This window comes from Pelophylax lessonae (assembly GCF_965119305.1).
Source record: "Pelophylax lessonae genome assembly, chromosome: 6".
Taxonomy (NCBI): Eukaryota; Metazoa; Chordata; class Amphibia; order Anura; family Ranidae; genus Pelophylax; species Pelophylax lessonae.
The window spans coordinates 224,235,166-224,257,644 of NC_138773.1; the positions used below are offsets into that span (position 1 = coordinate 224,235,166).

The 22,479-nt window shown below is 50.2% G+C and overlaps 1 protein-coding gene across 1 annotated transcript in view; it reads left to right on the forward strand.

Moving 5' to 3' along the window:
• The window catches only part of RBM44 (RNA binding motif protein 44), a gene marked incomplete at its 5' end in the record, with an annotated part of 455,780 nt that overhangs the window by 185,546 nt on the left and 247,755 nt on the right, over positions 1 to 22,479 (forward strand). The window contains one exon of the mRNA XM_082260160.1: positions 8,053 to 8,126. Coding sequence (XP_082116286.1) covers positions 8,053 to 8,126 — 74 coding nt within the window. The remainder of the gene's footprint in view (positions 1 to 8,052; positions 8,127 to 22,479) is intronic.

Sequence of the window (22,479 nt, forward strand, 5' to 3'; positions counted from 1 at the left end):
ATATGAAAACAAAAGCATCAGTGCTTTATGCATAAAATCACACTTACTTAGACAGGCAGTATAAGAGATGACACCTCCTCGGTCAGCTCCACATGGCTTCTACAGGTGGCTGTGCGTTGAAGGAGAGAAGGAATGCAGATTTCAAATTCCTTCTGCACTCCCACGCAGTGGTGGGCAGCGGCAGGCACATAGAGCAGAGCGGGGGCGGAGCTGCCGAGGGAGGCCAGAGGCCCCGTCCCCGAGCCATCGCATCGGGGCGGGGATGTGCGATGTCTCAGAGAGAGACATTGATCAGCGGTGTCTCTGGGGGCCGTATGAAAGTAAAGGACCGCGGGCCGTACTTTGGACATGACTGCTTTAGCCTCACTTATTACAGATTTCCAAAACAGATTTCGTTCTACGTTAAAACTGTTAGGAAACTTGAAATAATAAAGCCTTTGACCTGCACATGGAAGCACATACTTAGGAGAGTGACAAGCAGACCCCTGACTAAATAGGAACCACCATCCGTCTGCTTTCCTGCTACCCTGGTTGTAGCCACATTGGAGACAGAGTCTCTATACCATGCTTATTACTACTATTATAGAGGTGAGCAGCCATTGCACTCAGTGTCAGATTCACTGCGGAAATTGCTCACATCGGTGACACAGTTTTGGAATTGAGTGCACTTCACGTTTATTCAGATCACTATCATTTGCTGCTGTGTTTGCACATGAACTTGATTATGAACTTTTATGCATATATTTACTGATTTACTTTATAAGAATATTCATGCCAGCACTTTATGGACTTATTTATATTTATATATGTTTGGATCTTTATTGTGAAAAATGATTGATATATTCTATAATTTCACATATATTTTTACACTAGCACTCTATAGATATGGCATATTTTGTGATTTATTAATTAAGTTATAGATGACGGTATTTTTGCACAATAGCACTTTATTGGAATATTTGCACATACCTTTGATTTATTTTGCACAGCTTTATTTATGCATGCGCTGGATTTATTTATTATTAGGTCCACTTTGAATTTAGCGCAGATTTAATTTGCAATATTTAAAAATGTTCTACTAGTTACCTGCATTGCCCAGAGCGGCCCTGTACCTCCTTTTCTTGGGGGTCCCCTGTCGGTGATCTCGGCTCCTCCACTTCCGTGTCTGCCACCATAGCAAGCCGCTTACTATAGGGGCAGATGTGCTGTTGACACACACACAGTTCCGCAATGGTAACGGTACTCCGTATTGGCGAGTACTTGATTGAAAGTATCGGCACTCATACTCGCTAATAAAAAATGTATAGTTTCAACCCTTCCACCTATCGCTTCCTCCTCACTGAATTTGACTGACTTCAGCATGAGCCAATGGATACCCGCTTCTGCCTGTCAGCCCCTGAAGAGGAAGACAGAAGACTGCTGTCGGGCACAGTGCTGGATCGATCACGGAGTGAGGTAAGTGTTTAGAGGGAAGGGTGCACAGCAAGTCCTAAAACGTTTCGTTTTTTGAATTAAGGCGGTTGGAAAGATGAACGATTTTATTAAAACTTTTCATTTTCTCTATCGTTCATTGACGGACACAGTTCTCTCTGATTCATATCAGTAGGGTTATACTGCCCCCTACAGGAGTAGGACACTAGGCAGGAAAAGTTCTGGCTATGCCTATGGGCAGTCCCGGAGGGTACACCCTCTCTCTTCCTGCATAGGATGTCAGTTTTAATCTGCCTAGTCAGGAACTAGTCCCTAGTTCCTTGCTGGGATCTCTGGTCCTGGCATATAAAGTATTTTTTATGTAGAATTTTTTTAGCTAGCCTTTTTTTCTCCAGACCTTTTTTCCTGTGAGATCTTCAAGCAATTATGCCGGGCTGGGCGACAGACTGGACCCCCATATCCAGTGGTCACCCCAGTCTGGCCAGCGAGCGCGTGCAGGCCTTAGCTCCGCGTCGGCCGTGACATAGTCCCACTGGACGGGGACTGGCCCCGCGAGGTAAACGTCTCGCCAGGACGCACACGACAGGGTCTTGGCTGATGTCGCAGTGTTCCTATTTGGCCGACAGCCCCCCTACTCCGGTGGTGTGGGGTCCTGTCAAGAGATGGCGCCCGCCTGTGTTCCCGGTATGGTGATTAAATGTTCCCCCCTTCCCTGGCGGATTTTGGGGTGGACGCGGGCCCTCTCCCTGGGATGGTCGGACTCTCGCACTCCTGGGTTTCCCTCTGTCCTATTGTGACCCCCCCCTCCTGTTCACCCCCCCCCCCCCACGTGGGGGACTGTTTGGGCCTACCTGAGCCTGGGGCCTAGTGTGCAGGCCGCATGGGGGCCGGGCGAGTGTGCGCTGTCCGAGGTGCTCAATGATCCTGCGGGGGGGCCTTGCTGGGGTTCTTCTGAAGTGGATGGTGCGGATGGGCGTTTGGGGGGTCCCCCAAAACGGCCCGCGAATACTGAGATTTTCGGGCGGGCCGCCATTTTGTTGTAGCCTCTGTCTGCTTCTGTTTGTGCAGATTTTTTGCAGTGAAGGCCGGCAGGAGTGCCTGAAGGACAGTGAGTCTTGAGGGTTGCCTCTCCCTCTCTGTGGGGGTCCGTTAGCACGTGCCTGACCTCCGGGGGGCGCTGTGGGGCTGTTAATTAATTTTTTAATTTTTTTTTTAAAGTTGCTGGCGGGTTCCTCAGGTTCAGTATGGACCCTGCGGTCCATTTTTTCCCACCTGACCCCCTCACGGAGGCCGCAGGGCCTTCCGGATCACCACTGTCCGTCTATGCCTTTACGGCAGTTCGGGACGCATTTGGGCCCGGGGGGGTGGTAGGTACGCTAAAAAGTTTCTCCACCTACCCCTGCCTCTTCTGATGTCTCGGAGTCTGGCTCAGGCGCCGCAGGTGTGGGCCTGACGTGGGCCTCCCTGCCGGGTCTGTTCCCTCACGCCCTGTCTCCTCGGATACATTTCCATCTCCCCTGCCGCGACAGGCGTTGGTGGACGCACTGGCTTATTTTTTTCGGTGCGTGGCACCCTGCAGTTTGGGGGTCGCAGCGGCGGCTGCGCCTAGAGCGCAGATGGCATCTGACACTCACATGCCACCCGGAGCTGCTCATTTTGTTGGCTGCTCATGTAGGAGTGGAACCGTCTGAGACGTTTCCCTGGGGTGTCTAAGCGGCCGTTAGCCGTTGCCCTTTTTCCGCCTTTAGTTGATGTACGGTTTCTAGCTGAATGGGACTACCGTTGTTCCGGTGGAGGAATCCCCGTCCTTTAAGGACTTGGGGGATAGGATGGCGCGGGCTGTGGCCTGCGCTCTGTGCTCCCTGGCGTAGCTGCACTGGGAACAGTATTCATGTTTGCCCTTGCCACGCAGACTCTGCCTGATGGGCGGAGTCCCAACACCGCAATTTGGTGTGGGGCATGTCCCTCTTGCTCTGGGGGAGCTGTTGGACCAGCTGGCGCAGGGGCTGCATTTTGTTTGCGATGCTGCGCCGGTCGAGGCTCCCTTGTATAGCACCTTGTCGTTTTTGGCGGTGGTTGACCGGAGTGTTGGTCTGCGGATCAAACTTCTAAGAAGGTCTTAATGGATCTCCCTTTTCAGGGGGATCGCCTGTTTGGAGCTGCCCTGGATGACACAGGCTGTCAGGGGTGAGGGCCTTCGCAGTCGGGGTTCCTCCCTTTCGCGTTGCAAACCGTTTCTTCGTCCCTCGGGTACAGTCGATGTGGCAAAGTCCTTTTAGACTTCCGCGTGGGTTCCAGACGACCCTGGTCTGGCGTACATGGGTTTGGTTTTTTCCAGACCTGCTGACAAGGCCTACGTGGCCTGAAGGTGCTTCCTCTCCCATCTAAGGGGTTGAGGACCTGCGGCTGGCCCGGATCCCAGGCTGACTGGGTTCGGGAGGTCATGCGGTCCAGTTGCAAGATCGAGTTTCGATCCGGTTATTTCCGGTAAGGTTTTTTCCCTTCCAATGTGCGGCTGTCTCCGGATCGCTTACAGGCGCTCTGCGGGGCAGTTCAGGCTCTGGTTCAACAAGCTGGACCTACTGGTCTTTTGTTGGTTCCGTGCAGATCACAAATTCAAGTTGGTATTGGTTCGCACGGTGGTGGCTTCTCTACATAAGGGGGCTTCCTTGCCTCCATAGACATTAAGCTGCCTACCTTCATGTCCCGTTATGTTCTGGACAGCTACGGGTTCTCCGTTTTTTGCAGTGGGAAGGATCTCTTGGTTTGTGGCGTTACCCTTTGGTCTCGCTTATGCTGCTAGGGTCCACGGTGTTGGCTCCGGTCCTGGTGCTGTTGCGGGAGCGGGGCGTATCGGCCCTGGTTTCCTGGCTGCTCTGCGAGTCCCCTACGGTGATGACATTGAAGTTGGTTGTCACCGTGGGAACTCCCCTCCCCACCGTGGGAACACCTTTCCATGGGACTGGATTTTCTGAGTCTGACTTTGGACTTGTCCTCGGTCAGGGTGTTTCTCCCCCCGGGGTCAAAACTCTTGGCACTTTAGACTGCGGTCGACTGTTGCTGTTCCGCACATGGTCTTCTCTTTGGACCTGCATGCCAGTTCTGGGACTGATGGTGTTGTTTTTCAAGATGGTCCCTTTCGCTCAATCCCTATGGGGATCCCCCCTTACCTTTGTTTGATCCCCCAGGAAGCACTCCTCCTCGAAGGCGACTGGAATCCAAACTCTCGACTTGCGGATCCGGCTGGGCCGGGTGCTCAGGGAGTCTTGCTCTGGAATACTTCCTCCACGTCTACTGGACATTTGTCACCATGGATGCAAGCTTGTCCGGGTGGGGAGGAGTCCTCGGCAGATTTTCTGCTTCGTGAGTATGGTCCCTTGAGGATCCAGGTTACCGCTTATTTTCCTGGGGCTGAAAGCATTCCAGCTTTGTCTAGGTCACTGGATCGAGCACCTGCAGCTGTCCGGTGCACTTTGTTGACTACGCCGCGACAGTGGCTTGTCCTTCACCATGGGGGCACCATAAGTGTCCTTGCTGCCTTGGAAGTGATGTTTCTTCGTTGGGCAGAGCCCCTTGTTCCGGCTCTATCCGCTGTTCCCTTTCCAGTGGGGAAACAACACAATTGGTAGGCGGTTTGCCTCAGTCTACTGGCCCTGGATGCAGGGCAATGGTCCCTTCGTCCGGAGTCGTTCCAGCAGTTGTGCCTTCGTTTGGGGAACTCCAGACATGGGCCTGTTGGCATCGCATCTACAGGATAGTGCAGAGGTCGTGGCCCGCTCCCGGGACCCTCTGGCGGGTGCAATGGTGGCCTCATGGGTTCTGTCATGGGCATGAACATTCGCTAGGTTCAACATGTTCAATGCTGAGATGTTTGGCGTGGTCACCTTTGCAAGGCTGATGCCGGCATGGTCGTGCGAGAGTGTTTGCGGATGGGCTGAGGTCAGTGTCAGCTGCTGGCTGGCTTTTCTCCTCTCCTGTTGCTGCCAAGTATCCTTCGCAGGATTTCGGTCATTCTCGTGGCTCCGGACTTGCCTCGCCGAGCTTGGTACGCCGACCTGGTCAGGCTTGCCGCTGACGCTCCTTGGGTTTTCTTCTCTCTGGGGCCGATCTCCAGTCCGGCTTTACATTCGACGGCTTGCGGGCTTGGCTGTTGTAAGCCAGGTGTCAAAGGACGGGGGTTGTCTGCTTCGGTTATTCCCACCCTGCGTAAATCGTGGGAAGTGTCTTCTATGATGATTTTTTTCATCATATGAGAAAGTCGCGTATTGCGTGGTGCGAGTCTTCTGGGGCTCCCCCTCGCTCTTGCTCAGTGGCCGGATCTTGGCTTCCTTCAATGGGGGGATTGATCAAAAGTTGGCCTTGAGTACTGTCAAGGGTCAGGTTTCGCCTTTGATAATTTTTATTCCACAGGCCGTTGGCCGCCCATTCCCTGGTGCGTAACTTTTTTCCAGGGGTGCGACACTTGGTTCTTCTGGTGCGATCTCCGTCGCCAACTGGGGACCTTGGTTGGTGCAGTCGGCTCTTCCAGACCCTCCTTTGCGAGTATCGTGTCCTGAGCCCCCTCATCCTACAGAATGTGCGCTACATACTCCGGATGGAGTTCAGCACTCGAGGAGTACTTGGCGACTACTGAGTCTTCCCGTAGTCAGGTTCGCTCTCTGTGCTCACGGATGGCCCAAGGACAGGGCTGCCTGTGTCTGCTGCGACTATTTCCAGGTGAATCGGACAGTCGGTGGTGCAGGCTTCTTAATTTATGGGTCAGGTCCTACCTTTCCCTTTTTGCCACTTTCTACTTGGGCGCCTAGTGCTTCCTGGGCTTTTTGCCATACAGGCATCTGTGCTTCAGGTTGTAAGACTACCTGGTCATTTGTTCACACCTTTGCTACGTTTTATGAGGTGGATGTGCTGGAATCTGTAGAAGCTTCTTGTAACAATCCTACAGGCTCACCTGAGTCAGAGGACTGCTGGCCGGAGGTAGGAGTGGAGCCCAGTTGGCTTTGGACTACGTCTTGGAGCTGGGCAAATTTCTCCTGATAGGTAGTGCCAAATTCTTGAAGTTCAGTGACCTGTTTACACAGAGTGGCCATTGCGGACTCCATAGTTATGGATGATTATTCTGTAACAATCCTACAGGCTCACCTGAGTCAGAGGACTGCTGGACAGAGGTAGGAGTGGAACCCAGTGGCAAGGACTGCAGGCAGCTAGTAGGTGCAGGAAGTCTGGCAGAGGCGTGGTCAGACAATCCGGGTTGGCTACGGTGGTAGCAGTGCTGGATACCGGATGGACACCAGGTAGTACTCTGAGGACATGGGTTCACCTGAGATGCGGAAACTAAGTGCTAGCTGGTTTTCACTAGAGCCCCTGATGGTGGAGATAGACTGTGCTGCAAGCTAACACCAGGTCGCGGTCCCCAGGATCACCCAGCCAGGCAGAGTGCAGGTTCGGTCCGGAGGTGGAGGAGTAGACAAGGGATAACCAGAGAGAAGTCAGACGAGCCAAAGGTCAGGGCGGGCAGCAGTAAGCGTGGTCATACAATCTGGATCGGCAACGGAGGTAGCAGTTCAGTAGGTAGGGACAAAGCAGAAGAGTAGTCGGTAGTCAATTCCTGGTCAGCAGTGGATTTGTGGTAGTAGACAAGAGCAGCAGGTGAGGAGAAGCTTGATCAAGGCTCAGGATCATTTTACATAAATGAAGACTGTTTTGCCTTTTGTGTCCGTCTCCTATTTATAAAAAATGAATTGCTCTGTTGTGTGGATGTGCTGAGAGGTGTGTCACATTTTCCTTCAGAAAGTCATATTCTCTTTGTCATTCTTGGAGGGCACCTGCAATGTTGCTCATGAATGGATTTAAGGAAAAAGTTTTCTTAATGTCTTTTAAGCCTTCATTTATTAGGATGATGAGTGTCAATCGAGCCTTTCGCCGTTAGGCATCCTTGTCACAGGTTTGTAAAGCAACAACTTGGGCTCCAGCCCTCATGTTTGCCAAGTAAATGCATCAGCATTTGCACTTGTTTTGGTTTCAAGAGGGCTGGTACCTTTAGTAAATTGGACACTGGCAAAACCTTGGAAGACATGCCACTTGGGCATCCCTTTATAACCTTGCCTCATTTTTACCAGTTCCGCAAGGTGTGAGATCTTTTCTCCCTTGTGCAGAAATTACTTTTAGCTCATCTAGTTCATTATGTCACTTTGGATCTTTTAGTCTGCTGTTCACTGTACACTGTAATCCCTTTCCCAGAGTCCATTGAGGCTCCCTCCTGTCCCTTGTATGTTTTAACATTTTTGTTTTTCATACTGCTTGCTATAATTGAGCAGGCTAGTTATGGAAGGAGTTCTTGGGGCTTTGCTCCAGTTTTCCAATTCTTCTGTAGGGGTAATATAATTGGTTTTATAAATAAATGCTGGGTGCCTTAATGTACTCCCAAGGAAGGGATTTCACAGTAAGTACAACATTTTTTTTTTTTTTTTTGCATTTTATTTATATGGTGCCTTTAGGTTTTACATCACCCTAACAGAAAACTATCCTTTTTACCAGATAATCCTTTAATACTAAGCACAGAAGGAATAAAGGGATGCTTATTAAGTTGTAACAACAAATTATCTTCTATTCAATTTGATGTAGGTAGAATTGAAGACTGCTTTTGAAAAATTCAAGGTTTCGGATATTTTTCTTCAGGAATCATCTTTGACTTCCAGGTAAAGCTACTAGCATGTATACCTTTCCTGATTTTAAAATATTTTAGACTGCTTCTCTTCTTGACTAAATATACATTGGATATTCTCATTTGAATAAGACACTACATAACCTAACGTGTTACATCTTAAATTTTCAAGACTTCTTTTTTTTTTTTTATAGTTTTGGATAGAGTATGAAAAGGTTAAAAAAGTGTTTTTTTTTTTTTTTTTTGTTATAAGGCCTGTGTACAATTGGTGAGATTTCCCTTTTACTTTCAGTCCTGCAGACAAAGCAGTGTGCATAGTCTTTGATTAGAAAACCTTAGACTTACTGGTAAAGAGCCTTTCAGGACAGCACCTGGAGAGAGTGCAGCTCCACCCAAAATCAGGAAACACTGCAGTCTTTAACCACTTTACCACTAGAGCATTTTGCTGTCTTACGTCTGGGCCATTTTTTGCGATTCGGCGCTGTGCGACTTTAACTGACAATTGCGCGGTCATGCGACGCTGTACCCAAACGAAATTTACGTCCTTTTTTTTCCCCACAAACAGAGCTTTCTTTTGGTGGTATTTGATCACCTGTGCGATTTTTACTTTTTGCGCTATAAACAAAAAAAGAGCGTTTATTTTGAAAAAATAACAATATTTTTAACATTTTTTTATATGAAATTCCCCCCAAAAAAGATGTAAAAACCAATTTTCTCTTACGTCCTCCGACAGTCGCCGCCTCTTCATATTCGTCACATATGGGGTATTAGACTTTGCTCCGAAGGAGTAGCTAGGCAACAGAATATGTTAACATTAAAGCTTTTAACATATCCCACCCTCAAGGGGTGGTCCCCTCAGTCAATACCCTCCTACTTCCTGCAACCATATCTCAGTTTCAATGTCTAGCTTGTCAGGAGTGGCTGGCTCTCTCTGTGCTGGGGCTTTGTGCCCCAGACTCTTTCTTCTTTTTTGATTTTTTGTTTGAGTTTTCTCTCTACCTTTACTTAGCTGTTCTTTTTGTCAGCGTTAGTTAGTTCTTCGGATGAAGAGGATCATGCGGGCTGGGTCTCGGGCTGATCCCCCTGGTCGCAGGTCGTGGGTCAGTGGCTTCCCAGCCTGCCATCGAGCGTTCAGCCAGGTAACGCTCCTGGCACAGTGAATGACCCATCCCTGTTCGGTGCAGGGATGATTGGTGAGGTGGCTACCTCACTGGACGCTGTGCGGTTTCTTAACCCCCATTCTGTGCGTCTTGTATGCGACTCTCCCTGCCTCATGTGCAGCGGCTTGTTCGCCTGTGCGGGTCCCCCACGCCATTGTGAGGTAAGTGTATCTATGTGGGGACCTGTCTGTCTGGGGGGGTGTCAGTCTGGGACTGTGTAACCTGCCTCTGTTCACACTGTTTGTCTCCCTATCACTCGGCTGCATGCTGTGGGCTGCAAGGGGGGGGGGGAGCTGTGTGACACTGTGTGTGTCAGCCTTGTCAGTGTGAGAAGCTGTGTGCTGTGGGGCATGTTTGGGCACTATACAGCGAAACTGACATGTTTTTTTATACATGGATGACATGTGTGCATTACTGTACTGTGGAGCGGCGGTTTCAGCGCCAAACGGCGCCATTTTGCCTACATTCGCTCCGGCCGCATGTTCTACATGCATGGCGGCCATTTTCTTGTAGCCTCCCATAGGCTTTCATAGAGCGCCCTGGCAGCATCACTTCCTCTTCTCCAGGAACACCGATCGAGGCAGCAGCAGCGGCGAGGGTCTCCTCAGGTTATATCCTTCTTATCCATTGCCTGTGTCAGTTTTATTGTCCCTGTGGGGGTCTCATTGTGCTTGTGTGTGGTGCGGTGGGCTGCGCTCGCCGCGCTTGTTAAAGGGGCAGTTAACCCTTTATTATCCGGCATTTGTAATAGGGGCAATGGATTCTCAGGAGGGCAAATTTCCTTCCGCCTTGGTGGAAAGCCAGGGGACCGCTGTTTCCCCCCCCAGGGGGGGATTTAGCCACTATTGTGGCTGGCCTTGCTGCTCAGGTGCAGATGCTGGTGGCTGCTCAATCTACTAAAAGACCCAGAGTTTCTCTTTCCTCTGATTCTGAGGGTGAAGGTGATGGGGCTGTTATGGCGGGGGCCTCCTTATCGGGGTCCCGCTCCTCCCTGGATCTAGTGGGGTCCGAGGTGGAGGCTGAAGTTGAAGGGGTTGATAATTCTCCCCCTGGCTCGTCTGAAGAGCTTGCAATCATGGATGAATTGATTGCTTCCATAAAACAAACGCTGCGTTTGCAGGATGAAGTGTGTCCCCCCGCTGCCTTGGCGGCTTATGGGACGCAGAGAAAACGCAGGACGCCGCAGGTTTTTCCCTGCAATGATGATTTTCAGCGCGCTGTTAAGGAACAATGGCGCAATCTGCGCAAACCTTTTGCTGTACCAAGTAGGTTCAAGCTGCGTTATCCTTTCTCGCCTTCCACTGATGAAAGGTGGTGTGTGCCACCCCCAGTGGATCACGCAATTGCGGTTTTAAACAAATCCACTGCGATTCCTGCAGAGGATTCCCCTGTGTTCCGTGATGCCACGGATAGGAGATTGGAGTCTCTTGCCCGTCATACTTATTCTGTTACGGGTTCTATGCTTAAGGCTCTGTTTGCCTCTCTCATGGCGGCCCAGGCGGTCGCAAGTTGGACACAGATGCTTAGGCGCGTCCTAGTGGCCGATTCGGCCTCGCCGGCGACCCTTGATATGGTGGATCAAATCCACCAGGGTGTCATGTATCTGTGTGATGCGGACTTGGACCTAGTCCCGTTGGCTGCACGTGTGCACAGCGTGGCGGTGTTGTCTCGCCGCCTGGTTTGGTTGAAATGTTGGTCGGTGGACCAGTCTTCACGTAAGACCTTAGCCAATCTACCTTATGATGGGTCTCGCCTTTTTGGGGAGTCCTTGGATGTGTTGATTAAGGGGATCACCGGAGGTAAGAGCACTCTCTTGCCCCATTTCCCCAAGGCTAAGGGGGCTTCTGGGAAGAAGCATGCTAATTTTCGGCCCCCTCAGGGGTCCTTTTGTGCCTTTCGGTCGCACTACAAGGGCAAACCGTTCAAAGGTCAAGGCTCAATCTACTAAAAGACCCAGAGTTTCTCTTTCCTCTGATTCTGAGGGTGAAGGTGATGGGGCTGTTATGGCGGGGGCCTCCTTATCGGGGTCCCGCTCCTCCCTGGATCTAGTGGGGTCCGAGGTGGAGGCTGAAGTTGAAGGGGTTGATAATTCTCCCCCTGGCTCGTCTGAAGAGCTTGCAATCATGGATGAATTGATTGCTTCCATAAAACAAACGCTGCGTTTGCAGGATGAAGTGTGTCCCCCCGCTGCCTTGGCGGCTTATGGGACGCAGAGAAAACGCAGGACGCCGCAGGTTTTTCCCTGCAATGATGATTTTCAGCGCGCTGTTAAGGAACAATGGCGCAATCTGCGCAAACCTTTTGCTGTACCAAGTAGGTTCAAGCTGCGTTATCCTTTCTCGCCTTCCACTGATGAAAGGTGGTGTGTGTCACCCCCAGTGGATCACGCAATTGCGGTTTTAAACAAATCCACTGCGATTCCTGCAGAGGATTCCCCTGTGTTCCGTGATGCCACGGATAGGAGATTGGAGTCTCTTGCCCGTCATACTTATTCTGTTACGGGTTCTATGCTTAAGGCTCTGTTTGCCTCTCTCATGGCGGCCCAGGCGGTCGCAAGTTGGACGCAGATGCTTAGGCGCGTCCTAGTGGCCGATTCGGCCTCGCCGGCGACCCTTGATATGGTGGATCAAATCCACCAGGGTGTCATGTATCTGTGTGATGCGGACTTGGACCTAGTCCCGTTGGCTGCACGTGTGCACAGCGTGGCGGTGTTGTCTCGCCGCCTGGTTTGGTTGAAATGTTGGTCGGTGGACCAGTCTTCACGTAAGACCTTAGCCAATCTACCTTATGATGGGTCTCGCCTTTTTGGGGAGTCCTTGGATGTGTTGATTAAGGGGATCACCGGAGGTAAGAGCACTCTCTTGCCCAATTTCCCCAAGGCTAAGGGGGCTTCTGGGAAGAAGCATGCTAATTTTCGGCCCCCTCAGGGGTCCTTTTGTGCCTTTCGGTCGCACTACAAAGGCAAACCGTTCAAAGGTCAAGGCTCTCAGAAGAAGCCCTGGTCTGGAAAACAGAAGTCCGGTCAATCCGGATCCGCAGCCCATAACAGTGCGTCCTGAAGGGGCGCCCTCACCCAGTTTTGGGGTGGGGGGACGCTTGCTCGGTTTTCTTCAGCTCTGGTTGGCCCGCGTGCGGGACAGATGGGTTCAGGAGATCGTTCGATCTGGTTACAAGATCGAGTTTCTCTCTCGGCCGGAGAGCAGATTTTTTCCCTCAAATCTTCAACTGTCTCCAGAGCGTTTACGAGACCTGCACCTGGCGGTGCGGGACCTGAGGGCTCAGGGAGTGGTAGTTCCGGTGCCTCATCGGGACAGATTTCGGGGGTTTTATTCCAATCTGTTCACCGTGCCCAGAAAGGAGGGCAAGGTTCGTCCAATTCTGGACTTAAAGGCTCTGAACCGCTCTGTGCGGGTTCGCAAGTTCCGCATGGAATCCCTGCGGTCGGTGGTGGCTGCCCTGGTTCCGGGGGAATTCATGGCCTCCATCGATTTGAAGGATGCGTATCTTCACATCCCCATTTTCGAGGGTCACCAGAGGTACCTTCGATTTGCCATTGCGGAGGATCACTACCAGTTCGTGGCGTTGCCTTTTGGTCTCGCCTCGGCTCCGCGGGTCTTCACCAAGGTGCTTGCACCGGTTCTGGCATTATTGAGGGCCCAGGGCATTTCTGTCCTGGGGTATCTGGACGACATTCTGGTTCGGTCTGCGACCAGCCAGGGTCTGGAGAAGGACCTGTCTGTCACGATGCAAATCTGCAGGAGTTTGGTTGGACGATAAATTTTCCAAAGTCGACACTGAGTCCGTCGGTTCGTCTTCCCTACCTGGGAATGATTCTGGACTCGGTGCAGGCGAAGGTCTTCCTGCCAGAAGACAAACTCAGAACTCTTCAGGAGGAAGTCAGGTCCCTCAGGGACGTTCCGCACTCGTCTCTGCGGACGTGCATGAGATGTCTGGGATTGATGGTCTCGGCCTTCGAGGCGATTCCTTTCGCCCAGTTTCACACGCGGGGTCTCCAAGCGGAGATCCTGTCCATGTGGGACGGGCGACCTCAATCTCTGGATCTTCAAATCTCGTTGAGTCATCGCACCAGAAGAGACCTTCTGTGGTGGCTCCAGTCCCCGATGGTGTCCGGGGGCAAGTCGTTTCGTCCTATCTCGTGGACGGTAATCACCACGGATGCCAGCCTGTCGGGCTGGGGTGGTGTTCTGGGCGTTCTGTCCGCCCAGGGGACTTGGTCGGAGGGGGAGTCCTCCCTTCCGATCAACATTCTGGAATTGCGTGCGATAAATCTCTGTCTTCATCGCTGGACGGACCGGCTGCAGGGCTGACCGGTTCGGGTGCAGACGGACAATGCCACGGCGGTGGCCTACATCAACCACCAAGGGGGCACCAGCAGTGCCCGAGCAGCTCGAGAAGTGGCCGACATTCTGTCTTGGGCCGAGACTCATGTCCCGGCGATAACGGCGGTTCACATTCCGGGGGTGGAGAACTGGCAGGCGGACTATCTGAGTCGCCAGACCCTGGATCAGGGGGAATGGTCTCTCCACCCGGTTGTCTTCCAGATGTTGTGCGCGAAGTGGGGTCTTCCAGATGTGGACCTGTTCGCGTCTCGTCTCAACAACAAGGTGAGAAGGTTCGTGGCAAGGACGCGCGACCCTCGGGCAGACGCGTCGGACGCATTAGTGGCCCTGTGGCATCAGTACAGGCTGATGTACGCGTTTCCACCGATTCAGTTGCTGTCCAGGTTCCTTCGCAGGTTACACTCGGAACGCAGCACGGTGATTCTTGTGGCACCGGACTGGCCTCGCCGGTCCTGGTACGCAGACCTCGTGAATCTGGCGGTCGACGCCCCGTGGCGTCTGCCTCTTCGAGACGATCTCCTGTCTCAAGGACCGATATACCATCCTGCTTTACAGTCGCTGGCTTTGCCTGGCTGTTGAGACCGAGGTCCTGAAGGAGAAGGGTCTCTCCCCAGAGGTCGTTCATACCTTGATTAGCGCGAGGAAGTCTTCCTCGGGGAAGGTTTATTACCATACTTGGAAGGCCTATTTTGCCTGGTGTGAGTCCAGGGGGTTTTCTCCCCGCACGTACTCTGTTTCCCGAGTGCTGTCCTTCCTTCAAACGGGTGTCGATCAGCGTTTGGCGCTGGCCGTTCTGTTTCAACGTCCCGTGGCTTCCAACTCCTTGGTTGGCACTTTTGTTCAGGGAGTGCGGCATCTGGTTCCTCCTAGGAGGGATCCTCTGCCTCCTTGGGACTTGAATCTCGTTCTATCTGTGTTACAACGTGCTCCTTTTGAACAGATCAGGGAGATCTCGTTGTCTATGTTGTCCAAAAAGGTCGCCTTTTTGGTTGCGATCACTTCGGCTGGCAGAGTGTCGGAGCTGGCGGCTTTGTCCTGCAAGTCTCCGTATCTGGTTGTTCATTTGGATAAGGTGGTCTTGCGACCTAATCCATCTCTTCTTCCAAAGCGAGTTTCGGAATTCCATCTTAATGAGGATATTGTCTTGCCTTCGCTGTGCGCGAAGCCTAAACATCCAAAGGAGGTGAGATTACATTCTTTGGATGTTGTTCGGGCGATAAGGGTTTACCTTAAATCGACTGAGTCTTTTCGAAAGACGGACTCCTTGTTTGTTCTTCCAGAGGGTCCTCGGAAGGGCATGGCGGCGTCGGCCTCTACCATCGCCAAATGGATCAGGCAGACCATTGAACAGGCGTATGCCTTGCAGGGGAAGGTTCCCCCTGTGCCTGTGAAGGCGCACTCTACTAGATCTCTGAGTACGTCTTGGGCCTGTCGTCATGGGGCTTCTGTAACCCAGGTGTGTAAGGTGGCGACCTGGTCGACCGTGCACACTTTCACAAAATTCTACAAAGTAGATGTTCAGGCATCGGCGGATGCTTCCTTTGGCCGCAAGGTTCTTAGTGCGGCAATTCCCTAGGGTCCCTTGTTGGGGACCTCTGGCTGTTGGGATAAGTTTTTTATCCCCTGGTTATTTGTCTTTTCCTGGGTTGTTGCTCCTGTTGAGCACTTGTTTTTCCTGTAGCCCAGCTGGTTTCCTTCCTTTGGTAAGGCTCCTTTCTTTGATGCGGAGACTGCGTTGCCTTTCGGCGCGGATGCGTTTCCCACCCCTCATGTTTGCACTGCTTTGGGACGTCCCCATATGTGACGAATATGAAGAGGCGGCGACTGTCGGAGGACGTAAGAGAAAACGGAATTTTTGTAAAATCTTACCTGTAAAATTCCTTTCTCTGAGTCCTCCGACAGTCGCCGCCCCCGCCCCTCTTTTGGGGTTTGGTTGTATATTCTACTGCTATTCCACTGAAACTGAGATATGGTTGCAGGAAGTAGGAGGGTATTGACTGAGGGGACCACCCCTTGAGGGTGGGATATGTTAAAAGCTTTAATGTTAACATATTTTGTTGCCTAGCTACTCCTTCGGAGAAAAGTCTAATACCCCATATGTGACGAATATGAAGAGGCGGCGACTGTCGGAGGACTCAGAGAAAGGAATTTTACAGGTAAGATTTTACAAAAATTCCATTTTTTTTTTAAATTTTTGGCCAATTTGTTTTCTGCTACCCATGTTTGGTAAAAAAAAAATCACAATAAGCGTATTTTGATTGGTTTGCGCAAAAGTTATTGCGTTTACTAACAAAGGGAAAGATTTCTGTCATTTTTGGTGTTTTTTTTTTTTTAACGAGTAATGGGGGCGATCTGCGATTTTTTTTTTTTTTTTTTTGCGGGACTGCGACATTGCGGCGGACAGATCGGACCCTTGACTGACATTTTTGACACTTTTGGGGGTACCAGTGACATTACTGCAGTAATCAGTGCTATAAATATGCACTGTTACTGTAAAAATGACACTGGCAGGGAAGGGGTTAATTTTATTGGAGAGGGAGGGGTTAATGTATGCCTGGTGCTTACTGACGTGTGGGGGGGGAGGTGACTGTGTGAGACTGGGACAGATCGGATGTCCAGCTATGCTGAACACTCCGATCTGTCACTCCCTGTCACTGAGGAGATCCGCCCGCTCTGTTTACACAGGCGGGCGGATCTCCAAACTGGATTCCCCGACGATCGGGGCAGAGCAACGGCGATCGCCGCTGCTCCTCCCCTGGCCCGACTCCCGCTGTGAATGAAAACAGCGGCGCGCGAGCGCCGCCTACAGGGTTAAATCCCTCCTCTTCCACCATGCCTTCAGTTATAAAGTATCCTCCGACATGCTGGAAAACAGAGCACATAACAACAGAACGTTCATCACATAGGTTATAAATTTTATAAAGCACAACATTCTAGGGAGGGTAGTAGGCTGCTGTCCTTAAAAGCTCTTAGAAATACCGTCACCGGTAAGTCTAACTAAGGTTTTCTCAAATCGCCTTTCAGGACAGCACCTGGAGAGGATATCGGAGTTACTTACTCTAGGGTGGGACCACTGCCTGCAGTACCTTCCTCCCGAAGGATTGATCTGCAGCTGACAGTAAGTCCAGACTATAGTGCTTGAGAAAAGTTGAATAACTGGACCAGGTAGCTGCCTTGCAAATTTGTTTAGGCAAAGCACCGGCCCTTGCGGCCCAGGACGTAGCCACCGACCTGGTAGAATGGGGCACAATACCTTCAGGAGGAGTCTCTCCTTGAGCCACATAAGCTACTTAAATTGCCCGTTTGAGCCACCTTCCCAAGGTGCCCTTTGATGCCTTTTCACCCTTACCAGGTCCTGTGAAGATTATAAACAGGGCATTTGACCTTCTGAACTCTTTGGTGACAGACAGGTAGTGTATTAGACGCCTTCTCAAATCCAGGGAATGAAAGGCTCCCTCTTTAGTGTTAGCTGGTGTTGAGGCAAATGTAGGCAGCACAATTTCTTGAGTGCAGTGAAAGGATGTAGCTATTTTAGGGAGAAAAGCTGGATCCGTCCGAAGAATAACTCTGTCTGGAAAAAAAAATAAAAAAGGGGGTCTGTAATAGACGGGGCCTGAATCTCACTCACTCTTCTGGCAGAAGTAATTGCCACCAAAAAAGTGTCTTCCAAGACCAAATGTTTCAGAGATGACTGCTAAAGGTTCCCATTTGGGAAAATTCTTAATAGTCGTTAGCCTGCTTCTAGCTAAAGCCTTAAAAAAACCTTATAATTAAAGTCTCTTGTGATAAGGTCTTTTTTTTAAAGAAAACTGAAATAGCCGCCACCTGTGTTTTCAGGGTACTTGCAGCTAATCCTTTCTCCATTCCTTCATGGAGGAACTCTAAAACAGAAACCATATCTTTTACTTGAAATTTGTTAAAGGAACACCTGGAGTTATACTTTTTCCAAACTTTCATATAAATAGCCCTGGTCACTTCTTTCCTACTGGACATCAGTGTGGAAATTTGTTTTTCTGAAAGGCCTCTTGCCCTCGAGATCTTCCTCAGAAACCACGCCGTCAACTGAAGCCGCTCTGGATGATTCAGGGTCCCTTGTGTCAGAAGATCTTTCCTGACCAGGAGTTTCCAGGATGGTTTCACTGCCAAATTCAGGGGAGTCACAAACCAAGGTCTTTTTGGCCAAAAGGTTTTGATCAGGATTAAGCTGGTAGATTAATCCCTGAACTTCCTGAGAACCAGAGGAATCAGGTGGAAGGGGGGAAACGCATAGCACAAGGGGAAGTCCCAAGGATGAGCAAATGCGTCTAGGCCCAGCGGTTAATCCTCCCTGTGGAGGGAAAAGAATACTGGCACCTTGGTGTTTTGTTGGTCTGCAAACAGGTCAATCTGGGGAAACCCCCAAGTCTCTGAAATTTCCTGATTCAGACTCCATTCTGATTCCAGAACCTTCTTCCTGCTCAGAAGATCTGCCAGCAGATTCTGGGAGCCCTTCAGGTGGACTGCAGTCAAGGATGCCACATTCTGACCAGACCAGTCACTGCATGGCCAGCTCTAAGAGGCTTCTTCTTCTTCTTCTTGTTCTTCCTTGCCTTGAGACATAGGCTACTGCCGTCATGTTGTCTGACAGGACTTGTACATGACCTCTTATGTTTTGCTGGAAGGACACAAGAGCCAGGGCTATGGCTTTTAATTCTCGCCAATTTGAAGACTTCCTGGCCTCTGCTTTGGACCGAGTGCCTTGAACTGGCTTGGTTTCGCTACCACCAGTGGGCCCTTTTTACCCTTGCAGAGATCTTGTTAGGCTTTTCTAGTGGCTCTAGGTGAGCCCACTTTTGCAGGATCTCCATCTGCAGAGGGCGAGAGTGTAACCTGGCCCACTGTACTACTGGAATAGACGAGGTGAGAAGGCTCAGGGCCGCCATTGCTGTCCGAACTGGCAGGTTGGTCTACAACTGAGATACTGCAGATTTAACTTTTACCATTTTTTTATTTTGAGGCCGAAAACCTTTTTGGAGAACAGAATGGATATTGTAACCCAGAAACCGAATCTCCTGCGAAGGAGTCAGATTGGACTTCTCAAGGTTTAGGAGCCACCCTAGGCTCTCGAGATGTAACCGAGTCTTCTGAAGATTCTCTAGCATCCTTGCTTCGGAATCTGTGAAAAGGAGCAAGTCGTCCAGATATGGAACCACAGACATCCTTCTCAACCTCAGAGGTTCCAGGGTTTCTGCCAACACTTTGGTGAACCCCCTGGGGGAGGATGACAGTCCGAAGGGGAGAGCTCTGAATTGAAGGTGCCAAATTGACTTTGCCAGATTGATTGCTAGTCTGAGAAACTTTTGGCTGGACCAAGCTATTGGGATATGTAGATAAGCATCCCTCAGATCTATAGTCGTCATGAAACAACCCGGAGTTAGCAGTTTTGTCACTGTATAGATGGGGTCCATCCGAAAACGCTTGTATCTTATTGATTTGTTCAAAACCTTGAGATTTAGGATCAAATGAAACTTTCCTGATGGTTTCTTTACCAAGAAGACGTGAGAATAAAATCCCCAGCCTTATTGTTCCTTGGGGACCTGGATGACTACTTCTTGTTGCATCAGCTCCTGTAAAAGAAACATCATAGCCAAAGCCATCTCCTGATCCTTTGGAAGCGGGGTGACAAAGAACCTGCTTGGGGGAGTTCTTGAGAACTCCAGGTTGTATCCTGATGACACTGTTTTGGATGAAAGGACTCGCTGGTATTTGTTCCCATTGAGGGAGGAACGGACTTAACCTTCCTTCCACTGGAGGGGTACTGTCATTTAGCCTTAGAGGGCTGCTCTGGTGCAGCCTCCCCCCCCCCCCCCCCTCTGCCTTTTGGTTTTTTTGACCAGACCATCTGGGCTTGTTCCCTATCCCTGTGGGACTGTGGAAAAGAATGAATATTACCCTTTGCGGGTTGTTTTTTCTTTAAGGGGAAGGCCTTCTTTTTATCTGCTGTCCTATCTAGGACAGATTCAAGTTCTGGGCCGAACAAAAGATCACCTGAAAATGGCAGCCCACACAATTTTGACTTGGAGGCCGAGTCCCCATTCAAAAGGCTTTAGCCAAATTGCCTGGCTGGCCGAATTGACCAATGCTGAGGACCTTGCAGACATTTTAATTGACTCTGTGAGGCATCAGCCATGTACTTTACTGCTTTGAGCAGCAGAGGAAAGGATTCTAATAAGTACTTTCTGTCAGTTCCAGCTTCAACGTGTGTCTTTAACTGTTCCAACAGCATTCCAGGTTTCTAGCGACTACCGTGGAAGCCATAGCTGGTTTCAGGCTAGATGAGGCAGATTCCCAAGCCTTTTTTTTAGGAGTATACCTGCTCTTTTGTCCATGAGATCCTTTAGTACTCTCATGTCTTCAAAAGCTAGGGTCTTGTGTATAGGAAAGACTCTGTTAAGTCTCATCCAGTCCCTCATACATTTAGTCATGAACTGACAGTTGCACTTTTTCCTCCTGGATACCCAGGGTAGTATATATTGCCTTGAGTAGATATTGTACCTCTTCTAAGGACAATTTATACTTGGAAGGCCTTTCCAAGTCTTCCTCTTCCTCTGAATCCCTGAGGGAAGGAAGTGTGCTTGCTCCTTCGCCTTCTATGTCAATACACTCTGCAGACTTTGAGGTGGATACATAGGAGCTTGACAAAGCACTCTGCTGGGAGTCTGCCTGTGCAGGTGGGGCTTTAATTAACAAGGATTTAACTGAGCTCAGTGTATCTGTCAGCTCTTTCACAGAAGAAAATAAATCCTTGCACTGCAGTGCAGATTCTTCTTTTACTAAGTCTGCAATACAGGTCAAACATAATGGCTTAGGCCATGTATCCTTTAAAGGAGACTTCCTTTCCATTGAAGGGGACCTGGACTTAACCGTAGCTTTCCCCTGAAAACCAAACAAAAAATCCTATTACCTACCTATTATACAAGTGAACAGCCCAAATAAACAGACACCTTTGTTACTTAACACCCAGGTGAACAACTTAACCCTAAAGGAAAAAAGGTGCACCCACCGCAGAAAAAACAGACTCCACAACATAACACTGTTAGGCTGGAGCATTTAAAAACCAACCTAAACCGTGGCCGGCTCAAATAGAGGCAAAGAAAAACACCATAGAAAGCCCAATAGTAAAGTTAGAGGGTCCCCTGTCCCCTCTTACCTGGGCTTGGCCAGTGCTGAAGGCGCCTGCATCCGCTGTTGCTGCCGACTTCTCTTCCATCCCTATGGAGAACGCAGTGAACCGATCAGATTCAAAAATACCGCCACTGGCGTCCTCCGTACCCGAGGACCGGAAGCACTAGCCCTTGACCCGCTGCTGACCCTGCGTTTTCAGCGGCCGTAACCACACCGCCCGCCCTCGCCGGAGGTCCCGCCCACCCCGTCTGCGCCCTCACAAGCGGGGACCCGGAACCGACATGCCGGGAAATGCAATTTAGAAAAACAGCCGAACTACAAGCAGACCATGGGCGCACAGACGGGACCACCAGCAAGGCCCAGCTCCCCTTAACTATAGGAGCTGGGCCTCGGTACTCTTCCCCCCCTCCTCCCCTGGGGAGGATTGGGACGGTCAGCATCATCACCAATCTAGTAAGGTGACCACCTTTCCCCCACCTGGAGAGAGCGCAGCCACCCACAACAGGTTCCTTGTAGTGCTTCCAACATAGAGGAAGAAACACAACAACTGAAGGCACGGTGGAAGAGGAGGGATTTAAAGACTGCAGTGTTTCCTGATTTTGGGTGGAGCTGCACTCTCTCCAGGTGCTGTCCTGAAAGGCGATTTGAGAAAAACACTTTTCCTAGTCAGTCAGAATACAAGGTTCTTCTATTAACCTCCCTGGCGGTATGATTCTTTTGGATTTTAGGTGCTGAAAGCGGTACCATTATTTTGCATGTAATTCTTGTGAATGAGCAGCCCAACTTTATACATTTATTTTATTTATATATATATATATATATATATATATATATATATATATAATATATATATGTATATTTATACATATATACACATATATTATATATGTATACATATATTTGTGTGTGTACATATATATATATATAAAGTACAGTAAAACTGCAGGAAAGGGCACTGGGGGGCAATCCAATGTGATTTTTTTTTTTTTTATTTGAATAGTATCAGTGTGTTTGGTGTGTTTTACATTTGAATTTGCCGCCGGTTCCACCCCCCTGCGAACGTCACGTCGCTGGAGACGGAAGCCGGGGCACGGAGACCATCGGGAGGAAGAACTGCCGCTAAACACCGCCGGGACACATCGCTGGATCCCGGTGACAAGGTAAGTAACCCTGCTTACAGTATCCAGCGATGCTTCTGGCGGTACCCCGAGTGTGGCTCGGGGTTACCGCTTTTGGCTCTGAAATTTAACCCCGAGCCACACTCGGGAATACCACTAAGAAGGTAATGGAATGCATGGCTTTTTATGCAGCTACTGGAGTTGTGAACACCCCAGTAGTGCCTTAGGGGGGTGGGGGGTCGTACTTGGACCCTGCCAGATGCAAGATGCAGGCCTTCTTTGCTGTGGGCATCACCATGGAATATAGTGCAATGTGGACTTAACTACAGGGCGCTTTACAGTTCCAGGGCCATGGTCTGTTGCAGAGCTTTGTCCCCAATGACCCCTGCGGGAGCATGCCTGTTGTGTGGAGAGAAGCCAAGAGGAGTTATTCCCTGTTTATCCTGCTTACCGACATTGAGTACAGGGTAAAAGCCCTTTAAACCTTTGTCTATTTAGCCAGGTTTTGACTTTTGGTACATTGGAACAGCTGTCCACCCTTGTGATCATGGCAGGGTGGAATTTGACATTTTGGCTTGTGAATT